Here is a 25,105-nt window from a genome sequence, read left to right on the forward strand (position 1 = left end):
ATTTTACTGCCTCAATAAACAATCAATATGAAAGCAGCACTCAGGTACGTAACCTCGGTTCTCCGCTGCAGTCTGAGTGTGTTTACCCAATCACAGCTCACATTAGGCCTCAGTGTTTTCCATCAGAGCTCATTAAAGCGCTCCATCAGACTGTAATGGGCTCAGTGCTGACGCTCAGCTCGGCTCAGTTTACATATCGACCAGCGGCAGGAAGTTGCCTCATTACAGCTTCATCTGCTGCTCGCCAGGCAGAAACCCTTTAATGTCTTCTCTGCCTTTGGTCTGTGACACGTCTCCAAAGACTACAGTACCCATGAGCCTCGGCGGCTGTTGCCATGGAGACGATTCAGGGGTTGGATCATATTCAGAAGAATAATGATAGTTATGAGTTTTTCCTCTGACAGCAGCTGCAGATACATTAAGCTCATTAATAATTAATCAGCACTGACTCTGCTGAAACTGAGCCACGCCCACCATGTGACATCACTTCCTGTTGGAAACTTAAACTGAACTTAAATGGAGCTTTCTCTACCACAGCTCCCTCCTGGTAATTAACATCCTGTCATCGCAATAATTAACACAAATTCAAGAAATCTCTGCAATATTTATGATCTTCAGTTTCACTAAATTACAGCAACTTTTCTGCATAAATGTCTAAATCAGCAGCTGCTTGTGGTTTGGACCAGTTGTGGCGTTTGGTGTGGTGGTAACTGACGTCATTCAGGTGGATGATGGACAAACATGATGCCATAGATGAGCAAAACTATTCCCAAATGAGGTTTGATTCAGTGAGTCAATAGAATACAAGCTGATCACGCAGTGAGTCAAAATGTTTTATGAATAAACTTCATGAACGTACAGAAGAGATGAGGAAGGAGACGGGAGGTCAATCACAGAAAGAACCGGAGTCTCTGCTGAGTTCTGAGTTCAGTCAGAAGCTGAACGGAGAAACACAGAAACTTGCCAGCTTACAGCTGATATACAGTCATGAACTTTGGCTGTTTGGGGCGAATAAACACAAATAATCCAGCGGTCAAACTCATGTGAGTAACGTGAGGCCAAAATTTGCTTCGCATTCTGTCTGAACTCACCGTTAGACATCAACAAGCATCACCTGCACACCTGGATCCTGCAGGTGGTCGAGGTTCACAGCCGGACGGGGTTTATGTGCAGCTTCACAGAGAATAATTCACTACGATTCTGCCGTCGCAATAATTAACACGAGTTCAACAGATCTCTGCAACATTTATGATCTTCAGTTTTACTAAATTACAGCAACTTTTTTACATAAACGTCTAAACCAGCAGCTGCTTGTGGTTTGGACCAATCGTGGCGTTTGGTGTGGTGGTAACTGACGTCATTCAGGTGGAAGATGGACAAACACGATGCCATAGACGAGCAAAACTATTCCCAAATGTTCCCAAATGTTCCCAGATGAGGTTTGATTCAGTGAGTCAGGAGACATAATCTGCCTCAAACATAAACATCAAACTAGATTTATTTTAATAACATTATTGATGATTTTATTTGCTGCTGATGTTGAGCTGAAAGTTTATTTAATAAAGGTTATAAATGGAACTCAAGTACAGTATTTTCTGTTTTATAGCACGTTGAGTCCTCATGGTTCTCATGTTCAGCTGAACTATAGTTGTTTCTGTGATCTGCAGGAAGTCGTTACATACGACTTTTCACTGGCAGCAGTTTAAATAAATCACATTATTTTACTTTGCTTGCAATTTTACCACAATAAGAGACATAAAACATCACAAAGCTGCTGTAAAATCAAACATTTTTGGCCTCAATAATCACAAAAACACTCATTACATGTACTGTTTACACTGTTTATACTGTTTAAATAGTGGAAAATGTTCACATTCTCAGGCAATATTTTGAAACTCAGCAGCTCTTTTCACTTTGATTACATTTTTACGACATTCTGTGTTTTATTTGTAAATGTTATTTATATATAGTTGTATTGTCTCTAACTGTGTTTTGGTTCTTGTGTTTAGTTTTTCCTTCTGTTGTAAATTCCTTGTATGTGCGAACAGATCCTGATGAACAGATCAGCCTGTAGGAGGCGCTGACAGCACTTTACACTTTTACGTTTACTGCTCAGAGGAGTCCCTGAACGCAACACAGAGTCCAGTCTGACAAATAAAAATATGGAAACCAGGATCTGAGTGTGATGCAGAGATGGAGGAGAGTCACAGAGATCTTTAAAGATGCTTCACAGGTTTCATCCAACGAAACATAATTAACAGAAACTAAAGAGAGAGAAACATCTGTGGAGTAAATCATCACGTTTAGATCATATCTGCCCTCACTCCTGAATATGACATGAATCTCTGCTCACAGCTCTATTTCATTCATTTTATCACTATTTTGACCAAATTTTATATTCTCAAATCCAATTTTTTTAAGCAAGAAGCCAAACCTGTCAGAGCTGATCTGGAATCTAATAACCTGTCAGCTTTACAAGATCATTACTGAACTATTTTGTCTTTATTATTATTACAACCTCCAGCAGGGAGCAGTCACTGAGTGTCAGCAGTGACAGAAAGACTCAAAACTATTAATACTACAAAATAAAAATACTATAAAAGTCCAGATTTCTACTTAAAGTGACAGAGACAAGTAACATTTATCTGTCAGTAAATGTAGTTTCAGTGTTTTCCTCTGAAGTGTTTTGGGGCCTTTTTTGGTTATTTCATGCACATTGAGTTAAAATAATAACATCATTCATTAGTTTTCACATGTAAACATCATAATAAATCTGCAGCTGTTTGGGGCCTCAGACCGTCTGCTGTGGACACAAGATGCTGTAAACTTGTTGTTTATTTGTTCCAATAAAGCTGTTAAAAAGGGAGGAAGAGGAGGAGGCTGTGTGGAGGGAGGAGGAAGAGGAGGAGGCTGTGTGGAGGGAGGAGGGAGGAGGAAGAGGAGGAGGAGGGGAGGGGGGGGCAGTGCGGATTCTTTCCCGTCATTCCCTGCAGCAGCAGCAGCAGCAGCTCCCTCCTCCCGTCTCTCGGTGCTCTCTGTGTCGGATGCCCGTCTGCGGACTCTTCCTCTCGGCTGAAGTTTGGAGCCTCGCCCGGACCCTGTGAGCAGGTGAGCCGCTCCTCCGTGTTTCTACCTGTTTCTGTGTTTTCTACCTGTTTCTATTCTGCCTCTATTGTCGCTCCGGAGCTCTGCGGAGGGACACACCGAGCCTCCGATCCTCATGTCTGATGAATCTGTGCGCTCTCACTCTGCTCCGGTCACCGGCGGGGAGTCTCCCGGAGGCCCGCTCCTCTCTCCGGGGCGGGATCCGCTTTCAGTAGCCGTGTCGCGGTGCGCTTCAGCCCGCGTGTCCGTTGCGCGTCCCCTCCGCCCCGCCAGCAGCCATCAGTGTCGGCGGAGGATGGAGCAGAATAACGGTGCGCCATGCATGGACGCAAACACAGGCGTGGCCGCGGGAGGAGGAGGAGGAGGAGGAGGAGGAGGAGGAGGTGTGTGTTACTGTGTGTGTTCAGGACAATAAACACCGAGGAAAACGCTCCTCATCGCGCCGATCTGCGGGTGTTTGTTAGCGGCAGATTGAGCGGGCTGTGGCCGGCCTCCAGCAGCTGTCCTCGGCCGTGTGAAGCTCCGCAGGCCGGTGCGTCACAAAATGCTGGAAAACAGACAGAAGGACGGAAGGTGGAGCAGGCCTCTGGCCCCCAAACCCCCAAACACACGCTGGGTTTCGGGAACGTTGCAGGAACGTTTTACTGAGGTTCTGTGAACTCAAACAAACAGCAACATGAGTTGTCTGGTTCCTGTTCTGTTAGAACTCAGCAGAACCGTGATGTGGTCCAGCAGGGCCGGATCCAGCCCGGGGGAGGGGGACCAGACATAAACACCCCCCCCCCCAACACAAATAAACAGGGTGCAGCAGCGACATCATGTAAACAACAACACTTCCTGTTTGGTTCTAGTGTTCAACGTTCTGTTAATGTTTAAAGAACATTAGAGATAAATTAATGAGAACGTTCGCTGAAAATCTCTGAAACACATTGTTCCTTTTCCTTTTTTAGAACGTTTGGAAAACGTTCCTTGAAGGTTAAAAGAACATCGTAGAACATCATTAGAACATTATTATCAAATAAACTATGAAATGTAAATAAGGAAGTTAAGGAAACTTTCAGGGAACGTTCTGGGAATTATTTCCTAAAATCAGGAGAATCCCGTAACGTTCCTGTAACGTTCCCTGAAACCCTCTGCAGAACGTTCTCTGGTGGTTCCATGGAAACGTTTCCTGGTTTCCTGCTGTAGACGGTAAATAATCGCTCTGCTGGTTTTCTTTCATGCTTTGTCTGTTTTTAAAAGGCTTGAGATGCTTTTATTGATTGATGCTGATACATTGAGTCCATTAATCGATCAGTGATGGTTGATGATAAATATCTGCAGTTTGTTTGTAAACTTTGGAGTCAGGCTGAGACCATACAGCAGAAATATCATATTATGATGTTTTTGACATTATTGATGGAGAAATGAAACAAAAAGCCGGAGTTTCTGTTAAACTTGGTGAATAAAAACAGTTAAAAAATACTGAAGGAAAATTAGGATCAATCAAAATGCTGTATTAAATTTCACAGTTATTATTAGGAATATCTGCAATACGATGGTGTCATTGCCGCCGTCTGACAGTTAATAAATATATGACGATATGTAGTAAACAGTTAATATTCAACATTTATGTAAATGTCGGTGCGTTCACTGTCCTGATGCACATACTCATTAAATATAAAGACATGAAACATGTATGCTGACTGTATAATCTTACAGTAGGAGTTACATTAATAACATAAACACAATAATACTAAAGTTAATGCAGAATAACGTGACGCTATAAACTCAGATTAACTTAGCTGACATTGAACGCATCTAATTGGCTGCTTCTTACACAGGAAAACATTCAGCTGGATCAATACATGTGAACCAACCAGCTCTGCTTTCATCTATAATGTTATTATTTAATAAAATATACAGAAGCTTAATGTGATATCACCCAAATGACTTCATTTAATATTGATATATATATAAATATATAGAAGCTCGTAGCTGATCGATGAAGATTATTTTCTCCGTTAATTATTCGTTTTGTCTATAAATGTTTTGAAAAATGTGAATCACCAGATTTTCAGTTTACAGTTTATAGCATAATATAATATTATATAATATAAGCTATAGTAGCATAATATAATATTATATAATATAAGCTATAGTAGCATAATATAATATTATATAATATAAGCTATAGTAGCATAATATAATGTTATATAATATAAGCTATAGTAGCATAATATAATGTTATATAATATAAGCTATAGCAGCATAATATAATGTTATATAATATAAGCTATAGTAGCATAATATAATGTTATATAATATATGCTATAGTAGCATAATATAATGTTATATAATATAAGCTAGCATAATATAATGTTATATAATATAAGCTATAGTAGCATAATATAATGTTATATAATATAAGCTAGCATAATATAATGTTATATATTATAAGCTATAGTAACATAATATAATGTTATATATTATAAGCTATAGTAACATAATATAATGTTATATATTATAAGCTATAGCAGCATAATATAATGTTATATAATATAAGCTATAGTAACATAATATAATGTTATATAATATAAGCTATAGTAGCATAATATAATGTTATATAATATAAGCTAGCATAATATAATGTTATATATTATAAGCTATAGTAACATAATATAATGTTATATAATATAAGCTATAGTAACATAATATAATGTTATATAATATAAGCTATAGTAGCATAATATAATGTTATATAATATAAGCTAGCATAATATAATGTTATATAATATAAGCTATAGTAACATAATATAATGTTATATAATATAAGCTATAGTAACATAATATAATGTTATATAATATAAGATAGCATAATATAATGTTATATAATATAAGCTAGCATAATATAATGTTATATAATATAAGCTATAGTAACATAATATAATGTTATATAATATAAGATAGCATAATATAATGTTATATAATATAAGCTAGCATAATATAATGTTATATAATATAAGCTATAGTAACATAATATAATGTTATATAATATAAGATAGCATAATATAATGTTATATAATATAAGCTAGCATAATATAATGTTATATAATATAAGCTATAGTAACATAATATAATGTTATATAATATAAGCTAGCATAATATAATGTTATATAATATAAGCTATAGTAACATAATATAATGTTATATAATATAAGCTATAGTAGCATAATATAATGTTATATAATATAAGCTAGCATAATATAACAGATTAATCGATCACTGATCAGACGTGAACCTCATTTATCTTTTTTTCAACATCGTGACGTCACATGACCACAGCTGTGTTCTAACAACAATATGAGACGATATTTTTGTCAGGAAATGAAACGTTTGAAACGATGCGTTCACAACATCAGATCTTCTTTTATTAAGTGTCTCCTACAGCGAGTGATGCATTCTGGGTAGTTTGTAGCATTCATGTTGCTAGGCTAGCGAGTTTCTTCCAGTCAGTTTAACCTGCAGGAGCTTCTGACGGCTTTTCCTCGGCTGCGCTCACGTTCACGTCACTTCTCTGCTGCTCACTCTCTCGCACTCGTTACACACTATACGAGTGAAAATCATTAGTAGCTCACTGATATTATTGATCACCTGCACACAGAGGAAATACTACAATACCCATGAGCCTCAGCTGCTGTTGCTACGGAGAGGAGGCCAGTCAGAGCATTGTAAACAAAACACGTCACCACGGTTACTGAATTCACTCAAAGTGACTCAGACGTTAAAAGTGAACCTGCAGATTGTAAAATCAGTTTTCTCACCATTCATCAAGCTCTGTGATTGGCTGTTTCTTGCTGAAATGCACCATGGGAGACGTAGTTAACTGCAGGCTCGTAGCTTCGACTTTTTACTAAAGAAGCAGATGATTCAACAGGAGAGAAACATAATATCATGTAATATAATAATAATAATAATAATAATAATAATAATAATAATACATTTAAAGATACTCAGAGATGTGATATAATATAGTAAAACATAACGTAACATAATATTTGGGCTGCAGCTAACGATTCTTTTCATCCGTCACAGTTTCCTGAACTTCAGGTTGTCGGTTTGTTCGTCCAGCTGATCAAAGATATTTAATTTACTGTCTCATAAGACAAAGCAAATCCTCACAGATCACTTCCTGTAACTGGCGAGTGTTTGACATTGTTGCATCAAAAAATGACTGAAATGATTAATTAACTTTAAAAAAGTTGTTGATTATTTGTCAGTCAGTTGAATAATCGATTAATCCTCCAATCTCAGCAGCTCTAACGAGGCGGCTAATTGTTCGTCAGACATCAGAATCACTGACAGCTTCAGATAAAAACATCGATTATCATTTCTGACGGTTTTTGCACCAATAAGACGCCGGCGTGTCGTATGTTTCTGTTTTCGTGTGATTCAGCAGAAATGTTTTCTTCTCTTGTTCAGTCTGAGTGGATCAGTGATGAAGGGTGGGGTCAGCTAACCAGGAAACGTGTGTGTGTGTGTGTGTGTGTGTGTGTGTGTGTGTGTGTGTGTGTGTGTGTGTGTGTGTGTGTAAATTCGATAACTCCACCCGGCTCTGCTCGGCGCAGTGAGGTCATTCTTCTTCTGCTGTTTCTGGAACATAAAACAGGCGTCGTCCTCGCTCTGACCTGAAGTTAACCTGCTCTGTGTGTGTTGTTTTGTTTCACTGGAACATGAAACGTTTCCCATCGTGTGTGTCGACGGCCGCCGCCGCCGCCGCCGTCGTCTTCAGGTTCAACTCAACTTTATCTGTCATTCGCTCAGAGAACAAACACTCAGAGAACTGATCCGGGTCACAAAACGCAGTAAAAATAGAGTTGAAATACATCAGGAGGACAAAAGTAGAAGTAAAAACATGTTACAGGTGAAGCTGTTTCAGCTCAACAGATTGATCCTGGATCAGCTGAGCTTCACTCAGTCCAGCTTTTAATTACATTAATCAATTAGTTGATTGACAGTAAACTGAATATCTCTGAGGCCGTCGTCTTTGGGAAACACTCATCAACGTTTTCACCATTTTCTGACATTTTATGGACCAAACAGCTGATCGGTTGATGGTTAAAATGACCTGCAGATGAAGGGTTATGATGATGATGATGATGATGATGATGATGATGATGGTTAGAAGCAGCTGTGTGAAGCAGTTTAATGTGAGATCTCTGAACACACTGAGACATTCTTCACATGTGATGTACGACCAACTCTGTGTGTGTTGGTGTTTAACCCTGCGGGACAGCTGCTGCCGGGAGACAGGTGACACACACCTGTTCCCTGTGTGTGTGTGTGTGTGTGTGTGTGTGTGTGGGTGTGTGTGTGTGTGTGTGTGTGTGTGTGTGTGTGTGTGTGTGTCCTCAGCTGTGACTGTCAGGCTCTGAAGAATGTTTGATGGTATTTCAGAAGTTTTTCTGAGTTGCAGCCATTTGTTCAACAACCCCCACCCACCCACACACACACACACACACACACACACACACACCCACACACACACACACACACACACACACACACACACACACACACCCACACACACACACACACACCCACACACACACACACACCCACACACACCCAACACACAAGCTGCATTTTTAAAATATAAATGAAGGGAGGGTGCTAGCAGTGTGTGTGTGTGTGTGTGTGTGTGGGTGTGTGTGTGTGTTGGGTGTGTGTGTGTGTGGGTGTGTGTGTGTGTGTGTGTGTGTGGGGCGTGGCTGTGTTACCAGAATAAGAGTCCTGTAAATGGTTTTTGTGCAGTGTGTGATTGTTTGGACTCTTTGTACCATTTGGTTGTTTTATGTAGTATTTATATATAGTAGCTGTATATCTGTATCTATATATATGTAGATATTTATATATAGTTACTGTATATCTGTATCTATATATATGTAGATATTTATATATAGTTACTGTATATCTGTATCTATATATATGTATATATTTATATATAGTTACTGTATATCTGTATCTATATATATGTAGATATTTATATATAGTAGCTGTATATCTGTATCTATATATATGTATATATTTATATATAGTTACTGTATATCTGTATCTATATATGTAGATATTTATATATAGTAGCTGTATATCTGTATCTATATATATGTATATATTTATATATAGTAGCTGTATATCTGTATCTATATATGTAGATATTTATATATAGTAGCTGTATATCTGTATCTATATATATGTATATATTTATATATAGTAGCTGTATATCTGTATCTATATATATGTATATATTTATATATAGTAGCTGTATATCTGTATCTATATATATGTATATATTTATATATAGTAGCTGTATATCTGTATCTATATATGTAGATATTTATATATAGTAGCTGTATATCTGTATCTATATATGTAGATATTTATATATAGATACTGTATATCTGTATCTATATATGTAGATATTTATATATAGTTACTGTATATCTGTATCTATATATATGTAGATATTTATATATAGTTACTGTATATCTGTATCTATATATGTAGATATTTATATATAGTTACTGTATATCTGTATCTATATATATGTAGATATTTATATATAGTTACTGTATATCTGTATCTATATATATGTATATATTTATATATAGTTACTGTATATCTGTATCTATATATATGTAGATATTTATATATAGTTACTGTATATCTGTATCTATATATATGTAGATATTTATATATAGTTACTGTATATCTGTATCTATATATGTAGATATTTATATATAGTTACTGTATATCTGTATCTATATATATGTAGATATTTATATATAGTTACTGTATATCTGTATCTATATATATGTATATATTTATATATAGTTACTGTATATCTGTATCTATATATATGTAGATATTTATATATAGTTACTGTATATCTGTATCTATATATATGTATATATTTATATATAGTTACTGTATATCTGTATCTATATATATGTAGATATTTATATATAGTAGCTGTATATCTGTATCTATATATATGTATATATTTATATATAGTTACTGTATATCTGTATCTATATATGTAGATATTTATATATAGTAGCTGTATATCTGTATCTATATATATGTATATATTTATATATAGTAGCTGTATATCTGTATCTATATATGTAGATATTTATATATAGTAGCTGTATATCTGTATCTATATATATGTATATATTTATATATAGTAGCTGTATATCTGTATCTATATATATATGTATATATTTATATATAGTAGCTGTATATCTGTATCTATATATGTAGATATTTATATATAGTAGCTGTATATCTGTATCTATATATGTAGATATTTATATATAGTTACTGTATATCTGTATCTATATATATGTAGATATTTATATATAGTTACTGTATATCTGTATCTATATATATGTATATATTTATATATAGTTACTGTATATCTGTATCTATATATGTAGATATTTATATATAGTTACTGTATATCTGTATCTATATATATGTATATATTTATATATAGTTACTGTATATCTGTATCTATATATGTATATATTTATATATAGTTACTGTATATCTGTATCTATATATGTAGATATTTATATATAGTTACTGTATATCTGTATCTATATATATGTAGATATTTATATATAGTTACTGTATATCTGTATCTATATATATGTAGATATTTATATATAGTAGCTGTATATCTGTATCTATATATATGTATATATTTATATATAGTTACTGTATATCTGTATCTATATATGTATATATTTATATATAGTTACTGTATATCTGTATCTATATATGTAGATATTTATATATAGTTACTGTATATCTGTATCTATATATGTATATATTTATATATAGTTACTGTATATCTTATCTATATATGTATATTTTTATATATAGTAGCTGTATATCTGTATCTATATATGTAGATATTTATATATAGTAGCTGTATATCTGTATCTATATATATGTATATTTTTATATATAGTAGCTGTATATCTGTATCTATATATGTAGATATTTATATATAGTAGCTGTATATCTGTATCTATATATATGTATATTTTTATATATAGTAGCTGTATATCTGTATCTATATATGTAGATATTTATATATAGTAGCTGTATATCTGTATCTATATATATGTATATATTTATATATAGTAGCTGTATATCTGTATCTATATATATGTATATATTTATATATAGTAGCTGTATATCTGTATCTATATATGTAGATATTTATATATAGTAGCTGTATATCTGTATCTATATATGTATATATTTATATATAGTAGCTGTATATCTGTATCTATATATATGTATATATTTATATATAGTAGCTGTATATCTGTATCTATATGTATGTAGATATTTATATATAGTTACTGTATATCTGTATCTATATATATGTATATATTTATATATAGTAGCTGTATATCTGTATTTATATGTATGTAGATATTTATATATAGTTACTGTATATCTGTATCTATATATATGTATATATTTATATATAGTAGCTGTATATCTGTATCTATATAGATGTAGATATTTATATATAGTAGCTGTATATCTGTATCTATATAGATGTATGTATTTATATATAGTAGCTGTATATCTGTATCTATATATGTATGTATTTATATATAGTTACTGTATATCTGTATCTATATATGTAGATATTTATATATAGTAGCTGTATATCTGTATCTATATATGTATGTATTTATATATAGTTACTGTATATCTGTATCTATATATGTAGATATTCATATATAGTAGCTGTATATCTGTATCTATATATATGTAGATATTTATATATAGTAGCTGTATATCTGTATCTATATATATGTATATATTTATATATAGTAGCTGTATATCTGTATCTATATAGATGTATATATTTATATATAGTAGCTGTATATCTGTATCTATATATATGTATATATTTATATATAGTAGCTGTATATCTGTATCTATATGTATGTAGATATTTATATATAGTTACTGTATATCTGTATCTATATGTATGTAGATATTTATATATAGTTACTGTATATCTGTATCTATATATGTATATATTTATATATAGTAGCTGTATATCTGTATCTATATGTATGTAGATATTTATATATAGTTACTGTATATCTGTATCTATATATGTATATATTTATATATAGTAGCTGTATATCTGTATCTATATATGTAGATATTTATATATAGTTACTGTATATCTGTATCTATATATGTAGATATTTATATATAGTTACTGTATATCTGTATCTATATATATGTAGATATTTATATATAGTTACTGTATATCTGTATCTATATATGTAGATATTTATATATAGTAGCTGTATATCTGTATCTATATATATGTATATATTTATATATAGTAGCTGTATATCTGTATCTATATATGTATATATTTATATATAGTAGCTGTATATCTGTATCTATATATATGTATATATTTATATATAGTTACTGTATATCTGTATCTATATATATGTATATATTTATATATAGTAGCTGTATATCTGTATCTATATATATGTATATATTTATATATAGTAGCTGTATATCTGTATCTATATATATGTATATATTTATATATAGTAGCTGTATATCTGTATCTATATATATGTATATATTTATATATAGTAGCTGTATATCTGTATCTATATATGTATATATTTATATATAGTAGCTGTATATCTGTATCTATATATATGTATATATTTATATATAGTTTCTGTCCACTTGGACTCAAGAATGAACTGATTGGAATTTGGTGGTCAAGGGTCAAAGGTCAAGGTCATTGTGACCTCACAAAACATGTTTTTGGCCGTATTTTATACGTTAATTATGAAAAATTTTCACACAAATGTCCAATAGGATAAAATGATGAAGTGATGACAGAAGGTCAAAGGTCAACTTCACTGTGACATCATAATGTTGTGCGGTGACTCAGAGCAGAATGTGGTCAGATACTGAACTGGTGACACTGGTCTAGTGGAACTGGTGACAGTTCAGATCTTGTGTGTGTGTGTGAAGCGTCTCTGCAGCAGCGTCTGCTGTCACAGCTGCAACCATCAGGATCAACTTTACCAACACACGTCAGGAAAATACACTTCATCCCTTTTATTCAAGTCCTTCACAGTCTGTGTTGCTGGAGCTACGCTAACAGTTTCCCTCTGCTTCCATTATGTGTGCTAAGCTAAGCTAAGCTAAGAGGCTAAGTGTGAACTGACAGTCGACATGTCAGATTGTGTCTCTGTGTGAGCAGCTGCTGGTTCAGAGCAGCTCACCTGTCACTTTAACGATCCGTCGCTTCTCTGTTTGGTTCGTACGGGCGTCATGTTGGGGGAATGTGAACCCAAACAGACAGAAACCCTGAGGGAGGGGGCGGGGGCCGCTCACACTTCCTGCCCCCCCCACCCCTCCCTCTTTAAACCTTTATTCCTCTCAGTCTCAGTTTTCACTCTTCGCTCTATTTTTATCCTCAAATTGCTTCTTTTTTCAGGGAAAAGCTGGAACATGTTTCACTTTACTGTTTGCACTCAGTGTTTATAAATCATAAATATTTAAACCCAACTATCAGTCCAGTGCTTTTATTAAAGGAATAAAGTCTTTATAAATAAAATAAAATAAGTAGATGAGCTGAAAACAGTCAATCAGCTGATTCATGGATCAAAAGATTAAATAAATTAATAGTTTTAATAATTGATTTTAATTGTTTAAGTCATTTATTAATAATCATTGCAGGCTGCAGTTCCTATAATATATATAAATAATAATTTTCTTTGAGTGTTAACAGATTCATCATCTGTCTGAAAGTGACCAAACTGAAATATGTTGAATCTAAAAAATACAAAACTCAGCCTTTAAATTAAATTAAATTAAATTAAATTAAATTAAATTAAATTCCTCCATGTGAAAGTTTTCGATGTTTTCAGGCTTCGTTTCATCTTCAGAGAATCTGAAACATGTTTAATGTTTCATGTCTTTGATCTTTTTACTCGGCACGGACGTGGACGGGCCTGTCTGTAGTTTCCTGCTGCAGCTCAAACATTCATTGATATTAACGATAGTCTGACCTCTGACCTCTGACCCGGTGACTTCCTGTGATGCTGCCGTCAGTCAGACTCTCTCAGACAGACGATGGATCTGTTTCCGTCCGTCCGTCTGGAGGATTCTGGGAAGCTGCATGCGTTAATGGCGGGCGGGTCCCTCGGGACGTCTGAGTGCTCTAATGGCTGCTGCTGCCATCAGCTGCGGTCAGCTGACCCCGGCAGCCAATGGGAGCTCAGCGCCACTGCTCTCACCGAGGCACAGAAACACTACACTACCCATGAGCCTCAGCGGTCATTCGTCCATCCAGAGATCAGCCTTTATGGTTTTTGAGTCCGACATGTTTGTCGGCGTTTCCTCTCTTCAGTCATGTGACTCAGTCAGCTGACTCGATCGTCTCCAAACTACAAACTGATTTAATTCTGTTCTCAGTGATCTCCGGAGATGAATAATCAATCTGATTGTGTATCAATAAAAACAGTTTCTCTTCCTCTGCGTCTGTTTGTTGTTTTATTGTTTGTTTCCAAACAAATGTGATTAATAAAGTTGTTTGTGTTGTATTGATTAAATCAGATGGCTGAAGCTTCCAATCAGCTTCAGAGTTTATTTCATCATGACATCATCATGACATCATCATGACATCATCATGACATCATTATGACATCATCATGACATCATCATGACATCATCATGACATCATCACAGCAAAAACAGTTTCAGTTTAAACACATGAAACTGTCCTTTAATGTCACACACGAGTCCAGACGAGTGTTTGTGTGTAGAGGTGTTGATGTTGTGTTGTTGTGTTGTTGTGGTGTTGTGTTGTTGTTGTGGTGTTGTGTTGTGTTGTGTTGTGTTGTGTTGTGGTGTTGTGTTGTGTGTTGTTGTGTTGTGTTGTTGTTGTGTTGTGTTGTGTTGTGGTGTAGTGTTGTGTTGTGTTGTTGTTGTGTTGTGTTGTTGTGTTGTGTTGTTGTTGTGGTGTTGTGTTGTGTGGTGTTGTGTTGTGTTGTGTGTTGTTGTGTTGTTGTGTGGTGTTGTGTTGTTGTTGTGGTGTTGTGTTGTGTTGTGTTGTTGTTGTGGTGTTGTGTTGTGTTGTGTTGTTGTTGTGGTGTTGTGTGGTGTTGTGTTGTTGTTGTGGTGTTGTGTTGTGTTGTGTTGTTGTTGTGGTGTTGTGTTGTGTTGTGTTGTTGTTGTGGTGTTGTGTTGTGTTGTTGTTGTGGTGTTGTTGTGGTGTTGTGTTGTGTTGTGTTGTTGTGTTGTGTTGTGTTGTGTTGTTGTTATGGTGTTGTGTTGTGTTGTTGTGGTGTTGTGTTGTGGTGTTGTGGTGTTGTGTTGTGGTGTTGTGTTGTGTTGTGTTGTGTTGTGGTGTTGTGTTGTGGTGTTGTGTTGTGTTGTTGTGGTGTTGTGTTGTGTTGTGTTGTTGTGTTGTGTTGTGTTGTGTTGTTGTGGTGTTGTGTTGTGGTGTTGTGGTGTTGTGTTGTGGTGTTGTGTTGTGTTGTGTTGTGTTGTGTTGTGTTGTGGTGTTGTGTTGTGTTGTTGTGGTGTTGTGTTGTGGTGTTGTGGTGTTGTGTTGTGGTGTTGTGTTGTGTTGTGTTGTGTTGTGGTGTTGTTGTGTTTTGTTGTGTTGTTGTGTTGTGTTGTGTTGTGGTGTTGTGTTATGGTGTTGTGTTGTGTTGTTGTGGTGTTGTGTTGTGGTGTTGTGTTGTGTTGTGTTGTGTTGTGTTGTGTTGTGTTGTTGTGGTGTTGTGGTGTGTTGTGTTGTGTTGTGTTGTGGTGTGTTGTGTTGTTGTTGTGGTGTTGTGGTGTTGTGGTGTTGTGTTGTGTTGTTGTTGTGGTGTTCTGTTGTTGTTGTGGTGTTGTGTTGTGTTGTGTTGTGTTGTGTTGTTGTTGTGGTGTTGTGTTGTGTTGTTGTGGTGTTGTGTTGTGTTGTTGTTGTGGTGTTGTGTTGTGTTGTGTTGTGTTGTTGTTGTGGTGTTGTGGTGTGTTGTGGTGTTGTTGTGGTGTTGTGTTGTGGTGTGTTGTGTTGTTGTGGTGTTGTGTTGTGTTGTGTTGTGTTGTGTTGTGTTGTTGTTGTGTTGTGTTGTTGTTGTGGTGTTGTGTTGTGTTGTGGTGTGTTGTGTTGTTGTTGTGGTGTTGTGTTGTGTTGTGTTGTGGTGTTGTGTTGTGGTGTGTTGTGTTGTTGTTGTGGTGTTGTGGTGTGTTGTGGTGTGTTGTGGTGTTGTGTTGTTGTTGTGGTGTTGTGTTGTGTTGTGTTGTGTTGTTGTTGTGGTGTTGTGGTGTGTTGTTGTTGTGGTGTGTTGAGTCCAGCGGGGGGCGCTGTGAGTTTAATTATGACAGAAAGCGTCTCTGCTGCAGTCTGACATCATCATTACACAGTGATGAGCTGTGTGTTGTTGTGTGTTGTTGTGTGTTGTGTGTTGTTGTGTGTTGTTGTGTGTTGTTGTGTGTTGTTGTTGTGTGTTGTGTTTCGTTAATTTCAACACACAACTTTGCAAAACTGAATCAAATATCAGAATCTTCTGATTGATTGATTGATTGATTATTTCCTGTTTGATGAACCAACTAACTGAAGGTTTACTTCAGTAAACGTGCGCTCACTCTCGTCACATTATCTCATCTGTTTGCTTTTGATTCTGTGGTTGCTTGTTTGTTTATTTTTGATCACATGACGTTTGTATCTGTTTATAACGTGTAATGAGGTGAGATAACTCCCATCAGCCTCCACCTGCACAATTTCTTTCTTCTCTTTTGTTGTGTTGTTGTTGTGTTGTTGTGTTGTTGTGTGTTGTTGTTGTGTTGTTGTGTTGTTGTGTTGTGTGTTGTTTTACGTTGTTTAGTTTTTTACTGTGCAAATAAATAAAAAAAAGTTAAAAATGTAAAAAATCAAACAGTCTTGCTTCCTGTCTTAACGCTGACTTCCTGTGTCCCGGCAGCGCTCGGCCTGCAGCCGCCGATGTGGACGACGTGTCTCTGCTGACGTGTCAGAGGTGAAAGGTCATGATGACGACGGTGGCCGCCGAGTACGACCACATGGAGCTGCAGCAGCAGTACAGCAGCAGCAACGACACGGTCAACAACCGCTGGGACGATGACTGGGACAACGAGAACAGCTCGGCCCGCCTCTTCGAACGCTCCCGCATCAAAGCGCTCGCAGGTAGGAACCACGCCGCCTCCAATCCCCGCCCCCAGCCCCACCCCCAGCCCCGCCCCCAGCCCCGGCACAGCAGGTGGTTGGTGGTCAAATAAAAGCGTTGGATGTGTGAAACATAACGAGATGTTTCTGCTTCATTACAAATGTTTTCTAGCTTCTTAAATCTGTAATATTTGTATTTAGGCTGTAATAATATTAAAGAGAGATGCATCGTGATGACATCATAAATGAGGAGAGGAATGATGAGGAGACTGTAACCTTCCTCATATTTCCATCATGTTTGACTGTCGCTCCTTTTAATGACGTCATCTCGCCGTGTTTCTTCTTCTGCGACGGTTTAACGGCAGCGACTGTTTATCTGCTGATATTCACAGCAGCAGCAGCAGGATGGAAACAAACGTTCACTCCAGTTTCTACTCAACGTGTTCTGTCAGTTCACTGAGTTGATGCAGAGCAGCGACCAGCACACGGAGGGTTAACATCATGGGTAACATTATACACAGCTTCTGTTACAGCTGCGTTATCTTTTAATATCATTTTATAATCTAATGCTGCCAAAATATTTCCAATGTCAGGTGTGTTTTCACTGCGTCCCAATAAACAGCTGAAAAAAACTCCACATAATCACATAGTTGACGTCTGTTTAAACAGCTGAAACATTCACTGAGTAAAGGGTCTAATATATATATGTATATATATATATATATATATATATATATAATACATATATAGTTTTGCTTCGTCATGATTCATTCTTGATGTTTTTATTGAGTTCTGCTGTCAGAGTTACTGAGACAAACAAACAACTTACTGAGCGTCTGCTGCTCACATGATCCTGTTATTACTGCATTCCTGAGGAGGAGGAGGAGGAGGAGGAGCAGGAGCAGGAGGAGGAGGAGCAGGAGGAGGAGGAGCAGGAGGAGGATTATTAGTCGACTTTATAAAAACTGGAATCAGAAACTATGAATCAATTATCAAGATATTTCTATCGGTGATGCAGGCGACACAATAAGAAAATAATTGAGAGTGTTTGATAGTTTCACTTAGATGCAAACCGCCATGACAGCACATAACGAATACACACGAACAAACCCGAGCGTGCTCATAAACAGCCAATCACATCCCTGATAATGGAGCATGAACAGCCAATCACATCTCTGATAATGGAGCATGAACAGCCAATCACATCTCTGATAATGGAGCATGAACAGCCAATCACATCTCTGATAATGGAGCATGAACAGCCAATCACATCCCTGATAATGGAGCATGAACAGCCAATCACATCTCTGATAATGGAGCATGAACAGCCAATCACATCCCTGATAATGGAGCATGAACAGCCAATCACGTCTCTGATAATGGAGCATGAACAGCCAATCACATCCCTGATAATGGAGCATGAACAGCCAATCACGTCTCTGATAATGGAGCATGAACAGCCAATCACATCTCTGATAATGGAGCATGAACAGCCAATCACATCTCTGATAATGGAGCATGAACAGCCAATCACGTCTCTGATAATGGAGCATGAACAGCCAATCACGTCTCTGATAATGGAGCATGAACAGCCAATCATTGAACAGCTGTGTTGTTGGGTTGCACCATCGACAGCGAGGAGGAGGAAAGCAGCTCTCGAGTTCTGTGCCTTTATGAATAAAGTGGTTAAAGTCGACCTTTTGTCTTTATTAAAAATGATCAATAATGATCGATTGATCATGCTACATTGTTCAGCGTTATGGCTCAGGCCTGGTTGACTGATGGATCGATGCTGTAATAGTTGTAATAGGGACCCTCAGGGAGCCTCTGGGGCCTTCAGGGACCCTCTGGGGCCTTCAGGGACCTTCAGGGACCCTCAGGGTTCCTCAGGGGCCTTCAGGGACCTTCAGAGACCTTCAGGGACCCTCAGGGACCTTCAGGGACCTTCAGGGGCCTTCAGAGACCTCCAGGGACCGTCAGGGGCCTTCAGGGACCTTCAGGGACCTTCAGGGGCCCTCAGGGGCCTTCAGGGGCCTTCAGGGTTCAGCTCAGGTGTTCCAGGTGTGATGACACCAACAGTCATGAAACACTTTGTACCAAGAGACGAAACATCACAACCAATCTTCAGGTGAACTGTCACACTAACCAGACTGGATTTTGTCCTCCAGCACTTAATGAAGAATCTCTACAGGAAACAAAAACCTCCTTATTGATCTTCTACTGGTCCTTTATGCAGCCCCTCAGTTCAGCCTCTGTCTGAAACAGGCCGTTTTAGCTCCTGTCTCTTTAAGGCCCCGCCTCCTGATGAGCCCGCTCTGTTCTGATTGGTCAGCTTCAGGAAGCTTCCTCGTAAACAAACTATAGTAGCAGGATTTCACTTCTTCTTCTTCTTTACTCCAAATGTCAACTTCTCAGATCCATCCGTACATGTTGAGCTGAACCCTGGGTTTCGTCTTGCAGGCGTCGCTACATACGTTCACTTCAACTTTCTCGTCGGGAAAAAACATTTAGTGAAAATTACTCGTGTGAGGACGTTTGTCATTTCAGTTTTTTTATATTGCAAAAGAATTTATAAGTTCTGTGATTGGATGTTTGTTGCCGAAGTGCATCCTGGGAGTCGTAGTTGACTTCTCCCCACAGACTTTAGCTTTTAGATGTTTGTTGATGATTCAACCAGCAGGAAGTCAGGTTTATGATATTGATTTTGGGTCAATCAGTGATCAGAGTGTGTGTGTGTGTGTGTGTGTGTGTGTGTGTGTGTCTGCAGGATGTTTGTTTCTGGTTTCCTCTCCGTCCGTCAGGAATGTTGAAGGAACAATGAAGGGAAACACACACACCTCCCCTCCCCCCTCTCACACCCCTGATGACATCATCGTCACGCTGTAACGTCATTGGCTGAATTCCAACCTTTTGCACCCCTCCCCACCCCAAAATACACACACACACACACACACACACACAAAGGACATCCTGTGTCCAGACGGCAGCGTGACGATCTGTAGTTTAAACTCTGAAATATCTTCTATTAAATATCAGATTTAAAGCTGAAACAGGAAGATTAACACTCAGTGTGTGTGTGTGTGTGTGTGTGTGTGTGTGTGTGTGTGTGTGTGTGTTTGTGTGTGTGTGTGTGTGTGTGTTTGTGTGTGTGTGTCGGGGGTTTGAATGGTTTCTGGAGGGAAACAGAGAACAATCAGCAGCATGTAGTCGTCACTGCTGCCTTGCTTCATGTCCTGGGCAGGGCCAGACACACACACACACACACACACACACACACGCTGCGCTCGCCGTCCTGCGACCGTCTCTCTGACCTCTGGACTCTTTTTTTCTTTCGTCTCCCGACAACACATTTCACTGTGAACACGAGGACGTCTTCTGTCTGCTGTTATTCAGCTTCTGCGATTTTAAAAACTCTCAAACCAAACATCATTTTTCTGATTTTTTGCTTCTTAAATTTGTTTTAATAATCAGTTTTCATCCTCTGGAAGATATTTCTTTCTTCTTCTTCTTCTTGGTTTCTCAGAGGAAAACGTTGCTTCTTTTTACTGAACTCGAGGATCAAATCGTTCTGTTTCTGCACCGATCCGGAGAGCGATGATCGTGTCGGTGGGCTGATTTCTTCTTCAGGACTTTATTATTTATCTCGTGGGTGTATTTCTGTTAAACCTCTGGATGGAGGTGGAGTGGGCGTCGGCGGATCCGGCGCAGCAGCCGTTCAACTACAACCAGCTGGAGGGTCGATTCAAGCAGCTGCAAGGTAAGAAGAGAAGAAGAAGAAGATAGAAAGAAAGAAAGAAAGTGTAGTTTATTATCAGCAGCAGCACAGAGGTGGTGAGAGGTCAGAGGTCACAGCAGCAGAGAGGAGAGAAATGTTGGTTTGAGGAGAAAGAAGCTGATGGAAGAGAGAGGAAGGATGTTTCTCGCCGTCTTTGTGTCGTATAAGAAAGAAAAAGTCGATGTGGCTCAAATGTGAATATTAGCAGATAAAAAGCTTTTGGCGCTAATTCTCCAGTCGGTGCCATTAAACACGAGACACGACGAGATGACGTCATTAAAGCACTGATATAAAAACACGTCTCATGATTTGACGTGCGTCGAACGCGGTCGCCATATTGGTGCAGTCAGCGGTCGCCGCGCCGTCCGTTAGATGTTAGCAGAGTTATCGTGTGTCTGTACGGCTCAACAGTCCAGTTTATTTCAATAATTAATACAATGACAACAAGCAACCCGGCGGCTTTATAACAACATGATAGATCAGAGGTTCCCAACCTTTTTTGCGCTACGGACCGGCGGCGGATAAACACGACAAACTAAAATGATACGAAAATATAATAATAAACCTGAATCCACTGTCTACTCGTATGCAACTTTATCAGCAGCGTCCTCGTAACATTGCGCCAACAACATAACACGAGTAACATCCTCTCTGCCCCCCTAACGCTCTCTGGTCGCTATGGTAACGTTTAAACATGCCTTCAAAATAGAGGTACACCGCAAAAACAAATATAAAGTGCATGAAAAATACAACTCGACATGACGCTGAATCAGTGGGAGCCCTGAGCTGGTTTCTCTGCAACGAGACGTCCCGTCTATATCAGATAGGATGTTGGAAATGGCAGCAGGGTTTTCAGACTTAAATCCATCGGGTCATTTTTCAAAATAAAACGTCGTTCAGACTTAGATAATAAAACGGAAATAATGTAAGTTATTTAATTAATGACCTACAGACCGGTCCACGGCCCGGGGGTTGGGACCACTGTAATAGAACAAAAAGATAAATAATTTACAGGTGATGTTGCCTGATGGAGCCGGCGTGTTTGGCTTCCAGCTGATTAGATCCGACCCAGTAACTGAATTTCATTCCAGTAAGTGTCCGATTCCTCTTCCGATCTCGTCACGCCTGCTGATATATCAGCGTGGATGAAAGAACCTTTATCTTCATCCTTCATCTCAACCTCTCTAAGACCGAACTCCTCGTCATCTCAGCCAGTCCTTCCGCACAACGAAACATCAGCATCAAGCTGGAATCAACCAGCTCATTCAGACCTTTAAGGTCCACGTGGCCTCAGTCGCTCGGTCGTGTCGATTTTTCCTGTAAAACATCAGGAAGATCAAACTCTACGTGTCTGAACATGCAGCACAACTCCTGCTACAGGCTGCAGCTCCTTACTGGCAGGAGCATCCTCCTTCAAACCTCTGCAGATGATCCAGAATGGGCTGGTGCATCTGGTCTTCAACCAGCCCAGAACAGCACGTCACCCTGCTGTTCATCCCCCTCCACATCAAATTCAAAACCCTGACACTTGCTTACAAAACAGCAACTAAAACACCTGAACTCCCTCATTCAGGTCTACACTCCCCCCCGCCACTACGCTCTGCCAATGAAAGGCTGCTGGTACCACAACAGGACCCTCAGTCACCAGCTGGACTCTCCTCCTCCGTAGTTCCCCACTGGTGGAACCAGTAACCAGACTCTGTTCGATCTGCAGAGTCCCTCTCAGTCTTTAAGAGAAGACTAAAGACCCAGCGATTATCTCTGCACCTGATGGACTTATAAAACAACATATTATCCACCTCTGGTCACTTCCTGTTGGCTCCCATCAGACGACTCTTACTGGTGTTGTTCTCCTGACTGGATATCAGCTCATCATGTGTTGCGTCACTTCAGATAAAAAGCTGCTAAATGAAACTGTAACACTAATAATTAACCTCCATCCTGTTAATTTGTCATATTTATAACAAACCAAAGTTCATGGAAATCAGTTCAGAATTAATGGAGTTGCAGTGGATCCAAAATGGCCGCCAAACAGACGCGTAGCTGCAACATACGGCGACAGTCAAAGCTCAAAAACATGATGGAAATATGACGTTTCTGTTAGTTTCATGTGTTGATGTGAGGAAGGTTACAGTCTCCTCATCATCATCGCTCATCACACACCTGATGTGGGTTTGTGGGTCAGTGTGGAGCAGCTCACCTGTTCTGCAGGATGTAGGTGTTTAACACGTCGACAGGTTTCTGTAACAGCTGTTTACTGGCAGCCAGCAGCATCTTTAAGAGGCAGGAATCATCTTTACTGAGCATCAGGGATGATTGTTGCTACGTCCTTCAGAAGGTCTGAACAGAAGGACGAGACCAGAAAACATGAAAACATGAAAACATGAGCTGTGATTCCTCTTCAGTCCCTCCAGCAGCGCAGCTGGCTGCCGGTTTGTCAGGCGTTCAGCCACATGTCTTCAGTTATTTCAGTGTCCGTTGTTGCTTCACATAGTCTGCAGTGTCTTTATATAACTTTCAGCTCATAAGACCTTCATTAATATATGAATAACAATTATTGATTAGAACCTTTTACCTTCATACAGAAAGAATCACAAAGCTGTTAATACCTTATTAAAGTCCTGCAACCAACTCATATGTCTGACATGAGTTATCAACATTATTAAGCTCCTGTTTTTAAGGACGTTTTATAATAGAAGTGATGCCAGAATAGAGTCGTTGTCTGGATCAGTGATCATGTGATGCTGCTGGCCGTCTCAGCAATTTAACCATCAGACATATTATATCAGAAATATATTATTATATCTGAATATCGCCTAAGGGTGAGGATCCTATTGTTTTTCGTGTGTTTCTTTCTGTCTTTCTTTATTATTACGCCATTAAACCCTAAATTTGACCCCCTAAACATGCTCAAAAACTCACCAAATTTGGCACGCACATCAGGTCTGGTGAAAAATTTGATGAAATGTAAACATTAACCCCTAAAGTGCCAAAATGTGCTCTCTAGCGCCACCTATGTAACTAAAATGGCCGCCACGGCCCGTAGGAATGTTATAGAGAGATCAAACCAAAACTCAATTATTCGTCTCATCAAGACCTACAAATCATACACTGACACCCCTGACCTAAATCCAACAGGAAGTCCGTAATTAGCCTTTCAAAATAAGACTTTGTCCCAATTTTGGCACCTGAACAAACGTTATCGCCTCCGAGGGCGTTAATGGTATCAGCTTCAAGCTTAAATGGGTGATTTATGACACTGTGCTGAAAAAAGTTGTTAAAAACTTTGTAATAACTCGAACTGTTTGGATTTAATAAGCCCTGAAAGTTGCAGTGCCACATCACCCTTACAATGTAAACCAATGGGGAGGTAATCTATGGGCATGAACTTTGTGTCAAACAGAGGCTTCTGACGTCTAAACTATAAGTCTGACCACTTTCAAACCTGTATCAATGGATTCGCCACGAAATTTCCTACTAAAAAATATGATTTTTAATGTAAGATTTGGCCAAAGTCATGGGATTTATGAGGAGATTTCACAAGAGGCGTACTCTAAAATCCTCCTCTCCAACTGCTCCTGGTGATGTCACTCCCTCAGTGCTGTGAAACATCTGCAATACACACTCATTATAAAATCACAGGAGGAGCAAGAAAAGACTTTAAAACTCACACTCTAATATCTCAAAAACAATAAAAGATAGAAAACACATGTAAATTCAAGATTTGTAGGTCAAAGTCTCGTGACTCATTTAAAGTTCAAATGTAGTTTGTATCTAAAACTATGTGGAAGCAGTAAATGTTCAAAAAGGTGTGGGTTCACTCACACTCTCCATTCAAATATATGAGTATTTTTCTGTCCAGCTGCAGTTACTTATTGTCTCTACACACCTGACAGTACACATGTCAATCACACTTTCAAAATAAAAGCACACCCCATTTGATCTGATCCCGACGGGCCAGAGTGCGAGGTCGCGACCAA

General features: G+C 37.8%; 1 protein-coding gene across 2 annotated transcripts in view; it reads left to right on the forward strand.

The window, feature by feature from the left end:
• The first annotated feature begins 2,967 nt into the window (after positions 1-2,967).
• The window catches only part of LOC137180433 (spectrin beta chain, non-erythrocytic 1-like), a 56,777-nt gene continuing 34,639 nt past the window's right edge, over positions 2,968-25,105 (forward strand). Inside the window, exons 1-2 of one of the 2 annotated variants that reach the window (XM_067585799.1) lie at positions 2,968-3,108; positions 17,151-17,371. In XM_067585799.1, coding sequence (XP_067441900.1) covers positions 17,215-17,371 — 157 coding nt within the window. In that variant the 5' untranslated portion in view covers positions 2,968-3,108; positions 17,151-17,214. Of the gene's footprint in view, positions 3,109-17,150; positions 17,372-20,633; positions 21,108-25,105 lie in introns of those variants that run through there. The other variant, XM_067585800.1, reaches the window with a different exon arrangement.

The sequence above is a fragment of the Thunnus thynnus genome, chromosome 3, assembly GCF_963924715.1.
Source record: "Thunnus thynnus chromosome 3, fThuThy2.1, whole genome shotgun sequence".
In the NCBI taxonomy this organism is placed as follows: Eukaryota; Metazoa; Chordata; class Actinopteri; order Scombriformes; family Scombridae; genus Thunnus; species Thunnus thynnus.